The sequence below is a fragment of the Oncorhynchus masou genome, chromosome 2, assembly GCF_036934945.1.
Source record: "Oncorhynchus masou masou isolate Uvic2021 chromosome 2, UVic_Omas_1.1, whole genome shotgun sequence".
NCBI lineage: Eukaryota > Metazoa > Chordata > Actinopteri > Salmoniformes > Salmonidae > Oncorhynchus > Oncorhynchus masou.
Window position 1 is genome coordinate 7,256,760 of NC_088213.1, and position 9,867 is coordinate 7,266,626.

A 9,867-nucleotide genomic window follows, 5' to 3' on the forward strand; every position below is an offset into this window, starting at 1 on the left:
GTGTCAGGGTGGTTCTAGTCTGACCAAAACAGACCTGGTCTTCTAGCCTGGTGTCAGGGTGGTTCTAGTCTGACTAAAACAGACCTGGTGTCAGGGTGGTTCTAGTCTGACTAAAACAGACCTGGTGTCAGGGTGGTTCTAGTCTGACCAATACAGACCTGGTGTCAGGGTGGTTCTAGTCTGACCAAAACAGACCTGGTGTCAGGGTGGTTCTAGTCTGACCAAAACAGACCTGGTCTTCTAGCCTGGTGTCAGGGTGGTTCTAGTCTGACCAATACAGACCTGGTGTCAGGGTGGTTCTAGTCTGACCAATACAGACCTGGTGTCAGGGTGGTTCTAGTCTGACCAAAACAGACCTGGTCTTCTAACCTGCTGTCAGGGTGGTTCTAGTCTGACCAAAACAGACCTGGTCTTCTAGCCTGGTGTCAGGGTGGTTCTAGTCTGACCAATACAGACCTGGTCTTCTAGCCTGGTGTCAGGGTGGTTCTAGTCTGACCAAAACAGACCTGGTGTCAGGGTGGTTCTAGTCTGACCAAAACAGACCTGGTGTCAGGGTGGTTCTAGTCTGACCAATACAGACCTGGTCTTCTAGCCTGGTGTCAGGGTGGTTCTAGTCTGACCAATACAGACCTGGTGTCAGGGTGGTTCTAGTCTGACCAATACAGACCTGGTCTTCTAGCCTGGTGTCAGGGTGGTTCTAGTCTGACCTATACAGACCCGGTCTTCTAGCCTGGTGTCAGGGTGGTTCTAGTCTGACCAATACAGACCTGGTGTCAGGGTGGTTCTAGTCTGACCAATACAGACCTGGTGTCAGGGTGGTTCTAGTCTGACCAATACAGACCTGGTGTCAGGGTGGTTCTAGTCTGACCAATACAGACCTGGTGTCAGGGTGGTTCTAGTCTGACCAAAACAGACCTGGTGTCAGGGTGGTTCTAGTCTGACCAAAACAGACCTGGTATCTGGGTGGTTCTAGTCTGACCAATGCAGACCTGGTCTTCTAGCCTGGTGTCAGGGTGGTTCTACTCTCCTGCCAACTCTTTATGGAAGTGTCATGTCAGGCTACCAGGCTACTAAAACAGGCTACTAAAACAGATCTGGGACCAGGCTACTAAAACAGATCAGGGACCAGGCTACTAAAACAGATCTGGGACCAGGCTACTAAAACAGATCTTGGACCAGGCTACTAAAACAGATCAGGGACCAGGCTACTAAAACAGATCTGGGACCAGGCTACTAAAACAGATCAGGGACCAGGCTACTAAAACAGATCTGGGACCAGGCTACTAAAACAGATCTGGGACCAGGCTACTAAAACAGATCTGGAACCAGGCTACTAAAACAAGCTACTAAAACAGATCTGAGACCAGGCTGCTAAAACAGATCAGGGACCAGGCTACTAAAACAGACCTGGGACCAGGCTACTAAAACAGATCTGGGACCAGGCTACTAAAACAGATCTGGGACCAGGCTACTAAAACAGATCAGGGACCAGGCCACTAAAACAGATCAGGGACCAGGCTACTAAAACAGGCTACTAAAACAGACCTGGGACCAGGCTACTAAAACAGATCAGGGACCAGGCTACTAAAACAGATCAGGGACCAGGCTACTAAAACAGATCAGGGACCAGGCTACTAAAACAGATCAGGGACCAGGCTACTAAAACAGATCTGGAACCAGGCTACTAAAACAGGCTACTAAAACAGATCTGAGACCAGGCTGCTAAAACAGACCTGGGACCAGCCTACTAAAACAGATCAGGGACCAGGCCACTAAAACAGATCAGGGACCAGGCTACTAAAACAGGCTACTAAAACAGACCTGGGACCAGGCTACTAAAACAGATCAGGGACCAGGCTACTAAAACAGATCAGGGACCAGGCTACTAAAACAGATCAGGGACCAGGCTACTAAAACAGATCAGGGACCAGGCTACTAAAACAGATCTGGAACCAGGCTACTAAAACAGGCTACTAAAACAGATCTGAGACCAGGCTGCTAAAACAGACCTGGGACCAGGCTACTAAAACAGATCAGGGACCAGGCTACTAAAACAGATCTGGGACCAGGCTACTAAAACAGATCAGGGACCAGGCTACTAAAACAGATCAGGGACCAGCCTACTAAAACAGATCTGAGACCAGGCTGCTAAAACAGATCAGGGACCAGGCTACTAAAACAGATCTGGGACCAGGCTACTTGTCTTCTGTAAGACCAATACAAAACAGGACACTAAGAATAGAAGTCCATGCCGTTCTTCTCGCTCTCATCTGAGGAGGGGTTCTGGTGCTGGTCCGAGTCAGACTCGAACATAGGGCTGTGGTGGAGGCCGGCCCTGCCGCCGCTCTGGGGAGAGGAGGTGCAGGGAGGCGGGTCAGCGCTGTCAGGGTGCGGACGGGGGTAGAACACCTCATCCTGGCGGTTGGAGAGCCAGCTGGGGGAGGGTCCATCGCTCAGACCCCTGCCATGGTGCACTCTGGCTGGGCTGAGGGAGGGGAGAGATGGGCTGGAGTCCTGAAGGGTCTCCCTAATTCTTTGGTTCTCTCTGGTCGCTGCCTCCCACACCACCTCCAATTCACCTTCCACCTCTCTGGAGGAGAGAGAGAGAATTAATTGAATTGAGAGCGAGAGCGAGAGAAGAGAGAGAAAGAGCAAGAGAGAGAGTGTGAGAATGAACGTTTTATCTATTGTGTTATTGACAGTTGAGAGACAGATACAAACAGTCACACAAATGTGATTACACAAAAAAATGTTCCCATTAGTCAAAAATCATTATCACAGAAAACAGACAAAACCTGCATATTCAAACCTTTGATTCAGGCACTAAGGTGATTCAGGCACTAAGACGATTCAGACATTAAGGCAATTCAGGCACTAAGACAATTCAGGCAATAAGACGATTCAGGCACTAAGGTGATTCAGGCACTAAGACGATTCAGACACTAAGACGATTCAGGCACTAAGACGATTCAGGCACTAAGACGATTCAGGCACTAAGACGATTCAGGCACTAAGACAATTCAGGCACTAAGACAATTCAGACAATAAGACGATTCAGGCAATAAGACGATTCAGGCACTAAGGTGATTCAGACACTAAGATGATTCAGACACTAAGGTGATTCAGACACTAAGGTGATTCAGACACTAAGACGATTCAGACACTAAGGCGATTCAGACACTAAGGTGATTCAGACACTAAGGTGATTCAGACACTAAGGTGATTCAGACACTAAGGTGATTCAGACACTAAGACGATTCAGACACTAAAGTGATTCAGACAATAAGACGATACAGGCACTAAGACGATTCAGACACTAAGGTGATTCAGACACTAAGGCGATTCAGACACTAACGGCAAAATGTCACAGAATCTCAGTGGCAATACTGATGAGTGAGTCAACACACCCTAAAGTATATTACATTAGTGGACCCAGTAACCAGGCCTTATGTCTCAGCACCATGGTGTGCCCAGGAACCAGACCTTATGTCTCAGCACCACAGGGAGAGAGAGGGAGAAAAGAGAGGAAAGGAGATGAGAGAAATGGAGAGAAGGGAAGAGGGAGAGAAGGGATAGGGGGAGAAAAAGAGAGACGAGAGAGAGAGAAGAAGGGAGAGGAGAGGAGAAAGAGGGAGAGGAGAAAGAGGGAGAGGAGAAAGAGGGAGAAGAGAAAGAGGGAGAGGAGAAAGAGGGAGAAGAGAAAGAGGGAGAGGAGGGAGAGGAAAAAGAGGGAGAGGAAAAAGAGGGAGAGGAGAAAGAGGGAGAGGAGAAAGAGGGAGAGGAGAGAAGAAGGGGGAGGAGAGAGAAGGGAGAGGAGAAAGAGGGAGAGGAGAGAAGAAGGGAGAGGAGAGAAGAAGGGGGAGGAGAGGATAAGGGAGAGGAGAGAGGGAGAGAAGAAGGGAGAGGAGAGGAGAAGGGAGAGGAGAGAGAGGGAGAGGAGAGAAGAAGGGAGAGGAGAGAAGGGAGAGGAGAGAGGGAGAGAAGAAGGGAGAGGAGAGAGAGGGAGAGGAGAGAAGAAGGGAGAGGAGAGAAGAAGGGAGAGGAGAGAAGGGAGAGGAGAGAGGGAGAGAAGAAGGGAGAGGAGAGGAGAAGGGAGAAGAGAAAGAGGAGAGAAGAAGGGAGAGGAGAGAGAGGGAGAGGAGAGAAGAAGGGAGAGGAGAGAAGGGCGAGGAGAAGGGAGAGAAGAAGGGAGAGGAGAAGGGAGAGGAGAGAGGGAGAGGAGAAGGGAGAGGAGAAGGGAGAGGAGAGAGAGGGAGAGAAGGGCGAGGAGAAGGGAGAGAAGAAGGGAGAGGAGAAGGGAGAGGAGAGAGGGAGAGGAGAAGGGAGAGGAGAGGAGAAGGGAGAGGAGAGAGAATGGAGAGGAGAGAGAGGGAGAGAAGGGCGAGGAGAAGGGAGAGGAGAGAGGGAGAGAAGAAGGGAGAGGAGAGGAAAAGGGAGAAGAGAGGGAGAGAAGAAGGGAGAGGAGAGGAAAAGGGAGAAGAGAAAGAGGGAGAGGAGAGAAGAAGGGAGAGGAGAGAGAGGGAGAGGAGAGAAGAAAGGAGAGGAGAGAGGGAGAGAAGAAGGGAGAGGAGAGGAAAAGGGAGAAGAGAAAGAGGGAGAGGAGAGAAGAAGGGAGAGGAGAGAAGAAAGGAGAGGAGAGAGGGAGAGAAGAAGGGAGAGGAGAGAAGAAAGGAGAGGAGAAGGGAGAGGAGAAGGGAGAGGAGAAGGGAGAGGAGAAGGGAGAGGAGAGAGAAGGGAGAAGGGAGAGGAGAAGGGAGAGGAGAAGGGAGAGGAGAAGGGAGAGGAGAAGGGAGAGAACGGAGAATAAGGGATAGAGAAGTGAAGCTCTTGGAGCAGAGAAGGTAATTGCTGCTGTGGGTTGTTATAGGGTGCATCCCAAATGGCATCATTTTACATGTGGGCCTTGGTCAATAGTAGTGCACTACATAGGGAAAAGGGTGCATTTCCCCTTGGTCAATATTAGTGCACTACATAGGGAAAAGGGTGCATTTCCCCTTGGTCAATAGTAGTGCACTACATAGGGAATAGGGCGCATTTCACCTTGGTCAATAGTAGTGCACTACATAGGGAATAGGGCGCATTTCCCCTTGGTCAATAGTAGTGCACTACATAGGGAATAGGGCGCATTTCCCCTTGGTCAATAGTAGTGCACCACATAGGGAATAGGGTGCATTTCCACTTGGTCAATAGTAGTGCACTACATAGGGAATAGGGTGCATTTCCCCTTGGTCAATAGTAGTGCACTACATAGGGAATAGGGTGCATTTCCCCTTCATCTGACAAAAACCAATGAAGGACCTGTCACAAGTAGTGTGTTCTTGTTGCACAACAAGGAGCCTCTCCATTTCACCAGCTGCCACTGAACCAGGATGTGTCTCCCTCCCTCCCTCCTTCATGCCTTCCTTCCCTTCCCTTTCCTCTCCCCTTCCTTCCTTCCTTCCTTCCTCCCCCTCCTTTCCTCCTCTCCCCTTCTCCCTCCATCTTCACTCCTTTCCCTCCTCCCCCTCCCTCTTCACTCCTTTCCCTCCTCCCCCTCGTTTCCTCCTCACTCGTTTCCTCCTCACTCCTTCTCCTCCTTTCTTCCTCTCCCTTGTCCTTTCCTCCTCTCCCTCATCCTGGAGTGAAACTCCAGGTTTTTTGAGAGTGGACTGAGCTGCTGAATACGAGGCTGAAACACCCCTATCCCCTTGCTGCTGTTGGTGTAACCCGTGGGGATTGGTACCCTTTCACTGGAGGGGGAATAGGAAGGCATAATGATCCAGTCTGGCTGAGAGGGGGGAATAGGAAGGCATAATGATCCAGTCTGGCTGTGAGGGGGGAATAGGAAGGCATATTGACCCAGTCTGGCTGTGAGGGGGGAATAGGAAGGTCTATTGATCCAGTCTGGCTGTGAGGGAAGAATAGGAAGGTCTATTGATCCAGTCTGGCTGTGAGGGGGGAATAGGAAGGTCTATTGATCCAGTCTGGCTGTGAGGGGGGAATAGGAAGGCCTATTGATCCAGTCTGGCTGAGAGGGAGGAATAGGAAGGCCTATTGATCCAGTCTGGCTGTGAGGGAGGAATATGAAGGCCTATTGATCCAGTCTGGCTGTGAGGGAGGAATAGGAAGGCATATTGATCCAGTCTGGCTGTGAGGGGGGAATAGGAAGGTCTATTGATCCAGTCTGGCTGTGAGGGGGGAATAGGAAGGTCTATTGATCCAGTCTGGCTGTGAGGGGGGAATAGGAAGGTCTATTGATCCAGTCTGGCTGTGAGGGAGGAATAGGAAGGTCTATTGATCCAGTCTGGCTGTGAGGGGGGAATAGGAAGGCCTATTGATCCAGTCTGGCTGTGAGGGAGGAATAGGAAGGCCTATTGATCCAGTCTGGCTGTGAGGGAGGAATAGGAAGGTCTATTGATCCAGTCTGGCTGAGAGGGAGGAATAGGAAGGTCTATTGATCCAGTCTGGCTGTGAGGGAGGAATAGGAAGGTCTATTGATCCAGTCTGGCTGTGAGGGGGGAATAGGAAGGCCTATTGATCCAGTCTGGCTGTGAGGGAGGAATAGGAAGGTCTATTGATCCAGTCTGGCTGTGAGGGGGGAATAGGAAGGTCTATTGATCCAGTCTGGCTGTGAGGGGGGAATAGGAAGGCCTATTGATCCAGTCTGGCTGTGAGGGGGGAATAGGAAGGTCTATTGTTAAGACAGCAGCATGACGTCCATCACATTAGCAAATTACCCGTGTTCTGTCCTGTGGTCTGGTGATGTGACCTGGTCTCTGTAGCCTCACACACACACACACGTGCTGTCGTCAGTAGTTAACTACCTGTGGTCTGGTGATGTGACCTGGTCTCTGTAGCCTCACACACACACACACACAGTCACACACACGTGCTGTCGTCAGAAGTTAACTACCTGTGGTCTGGTGACATGACCTGGTCTCTGTAGCCTCACACACACACACACACACACACACACACACACACACACACACACACACACACACACACACACACACACACACACACACACCGTCACACACACACACACAGTCACACAGACTAGTGCTGTCGTCAGTAGTTAACTACCTGTGGTCCTGTGACATGACCTGGTCTCTGTAGCCTCACACACACACACCGTCACACACACACACACACACACCGTCACACACAGTCACAGAGACTAGTGCTGTCGTCAGTAGTTAACTACCTGTGGTCCTGTGAAATGACCTGGTCTCTGTCACACCACTACTAGAAAAGTCATCATTTACAAATGTAATAAATAACATCCGAAATAAACAATTATTCAAATATAAACTACTACAGATGTCAGCAGAGAGCATTCTAGACTAAAGGTATCTCCCTATAGATAGAAAGACAGACAGACAAATGGGCAGACAGCCAGACCGATGGACAGGCAGACAGCTCGACCGACTTGATAGACGGACAAACAATCACAGACAGACAGGGCAACTACATCTCAGGGAGAAATTGATCAAGCCAAATCGACATACACAATATGATTGACTGCTCTCAGAATCGCCCAAATCAAAAATAGTATGAGCTAAGGAGAGAGAGAGAGACACGGAGAGAAAGGGCAGAGAAAGAGGAGAGAAAAGGCGGGGAGAGAGGAGAGAGAGAGAAAGGGCAGGGAAAGAGGAGAGAGAGAGAGATACAGAGAGAGAGATACAGAGAGAGAGAGAGAGAAAAAGGCAGGGAAGAGGAGAGAGAGAGAGAGAGAGAGAGAGAGAGAGAAAAAAGGCAGGGAAAGAGGAGAGAGAGAGAGAGAGAGAGAGAGAGAGAAAAGGCAGGGAAAGAGGAGAGAGAGAGAAAAGGCAGGGAAAGAGGAGAGAGAGAGAGAAAAGGCAGGGAAAGAGGAGAGAGAGAGAGAAAAGGCAGGGAAAGAGGAGAGAGAGAGAAAGGGCAGGGAAAGAGGAGAGAGAGAGAAAGGGCAGGGAAAGAGGAGAGAGAGAGAAAAGGCAGGGAAAGAGGAGAGAGAGAGAAAAGGCAGGGAAAGAGGAGAGAGAGAGAAAAGGCAGGGAAAGAGGAGAGAGAGAGAAAAGGGCAGGGAAAGAGGAGAGAGAGAGAAAAGGGCAGGGAAAGAGGAGAGAGAGAGAAAAGGCAGAGAAAGAGGAGAGAGAGAGAAAAGGGCAGGGAAAGAGGAGAGAGAGAGAAAAGGGCAGGGAAAGAGGAGAGAGAGAGAAAAGGCATGGAAAGAGGAGAGAGAGAGAAAAGGCAGGGAAAGAGGAGAGAGAGAGAAGGCAGGGAAAGAGGAGAGAGAGAGAAAAGGCAGGGAAAGAGGAGAGAGAGCGAAAGGGCAGGGAAAGAGGAGAGAGAGAAAAGGCAGGGAAAGAGGAGAGAGTGAAAGGCAGGGAAAGAGGAGAGAGAGAGAGAGAGAGAGAGAGAGAGAGAGAGAGAGAGAGAGAGAGAGAGAGAGAGGGGGGAGGGAAAGAGGAGAGAGAGAGAAAGGGCAGGGAAAGAGGAGAGAGAGAGAGAAAAGGCAGGGAAGGAGGAGAGAGAGAGAAAAGGCAGGGAAAGAGGAGAGAGAGAGAAAAGGCAGGGAAAGAGGAGAGAGAGAAAAGGCAGGGAAAGAGGAGAGAGAGAGAAAGGGCAGGGAAAGAGGAGAGAGAGAAAAGGCAGGGAAAGAGGAGAGAGTGAAAGGCAGGGAAAGAGGAGAGAGAGAGAGAGAGAGAGAGAGAGAGAGAGAGAGAGAGAGAGAGAGAGGGGAGGGAAAGAGGAGAGAGAGAGAAAAGGCAGGGAAAGAGGAGAGAGAGAGAAAAGGCAGGGAAAGAGGAGAGAGAGAGAAAAGGCAGGGAAAGAGGAGAGAGAGAGAAAAGGCAGGGAAAGAGGAGAGAGAGAGAAAGGGCAGGGAAAGAGGAGAGAGAGAGAAAAGGGCAGGGAAAGAGGAGAGAGAGAGAAAAGGGCAGGGAAAGAGGAGAGAGAGAGAAAAGGCAGAGAAAGAGGAGAGAGAGAGAAAAGGGCAGGGAAAGAGGAGAGAGAGAGAAAAGGGCAGGGAAAGAGGAGAGAGAGAGAAAAGGCATGGAAAGAGGAGAGAGAGAGAAAAGGCAGGGAAAGAGGAGAGAGAGAGAAAAGGCAGGGAAAGAGGAGAGAGAGAAAAGGCAGGGAAAGAGGAGAGGGAGAGAAAAGGCAGGGAAAGGGGAGAGAGAGAAAAGGCAGGGAAAGAGGAGAGAGAGAGAAAAGGCAGGGAAAGAGGAGAGAGAGAGAAAGGGCAGGGAAAGAGGAGAGAGAGAGAAAAGGCAGGGAAAGAGGAGAGAGAGAGAAAAGGTAGGGAAGGAGGAGAGAGAGAAAAGGCAGGGAAAGAGGAGAGCGAGAGAAAAGGCAGGGAAAGAGGAGAGAGAGAGAAAAGGCAGGGAAAGAGGAGAGAGAGAGAAAAGGCAGGGAAAGAGGAGAGAAAAGGCAGGGAAAGAGGAGAGAGAGAGAAAAGGCAGGGAAAGAGGAGAGAGAGAGAAAGGCAGGGAGAGAGGAGAGAGAGAGAAAGGGCAGGGAAAGAGGAGAAAGAGAGAAAAGGCAGGGAAGGAGGAGAGAGAGAGAAAAGGCAGGGAAAGAGGAGAGAGAGAGAAAAGGCAGGGAAAGAGGAGAGAGAGAGAAAAGGCAGGGAAAGAGGAGAGAGAGAGAGAGAGAGAGAAAGGGGAGGGAAAGAGGAGAGAGAGAGAAAAGGCAGGGAAAGAGGAGAGAGAGAAAAGGCAGGGAAGGAGGAGAGAGAGAGAAAAGGCAGGGAAAGAGGAGAGAGAGAGAAAAGGCAGGGAAAGAGGAGAGAGAGAGAGAGAGAGAAAAGGCAGGGAAAGAGGAGAGAGAGAGAAAAGGCAGGGAAAGAGGAGAGAGAGAGAAAAGGCAGGGAAAGAGGAGAGAGAGAGAAAAGGCAGGGAAAGA

The 9,867-nt window shown here is 50.2% G+C and overlaps 1 protein-coding gene across 1 annotated transcript in view; it reads right to left on the bottom strand.

Moving 5' to 3' along the window:
- Nucleotides 1-2,130: 2,130 nt before the first annotated feature.
- LOC135552370 (centrosomal protein of 89 kDa-like) overlaps nt 2,131-9,867 on the bottom strand; it is a 205,842-nt gene continuing 198,105 nt past the window's right edge. The window contains exon 22 of the mRNA XM_064983947.1: nt 2,131-2,590. Coding sequence (XP_064840019.1) covers nt 2,233-2,590 — 358 coding nt within the window. The 3' untranslated portion in view covers nt 2,131-2,232. The remainder of the gene's footprint in view (nt 2,591-9,867) is intronic.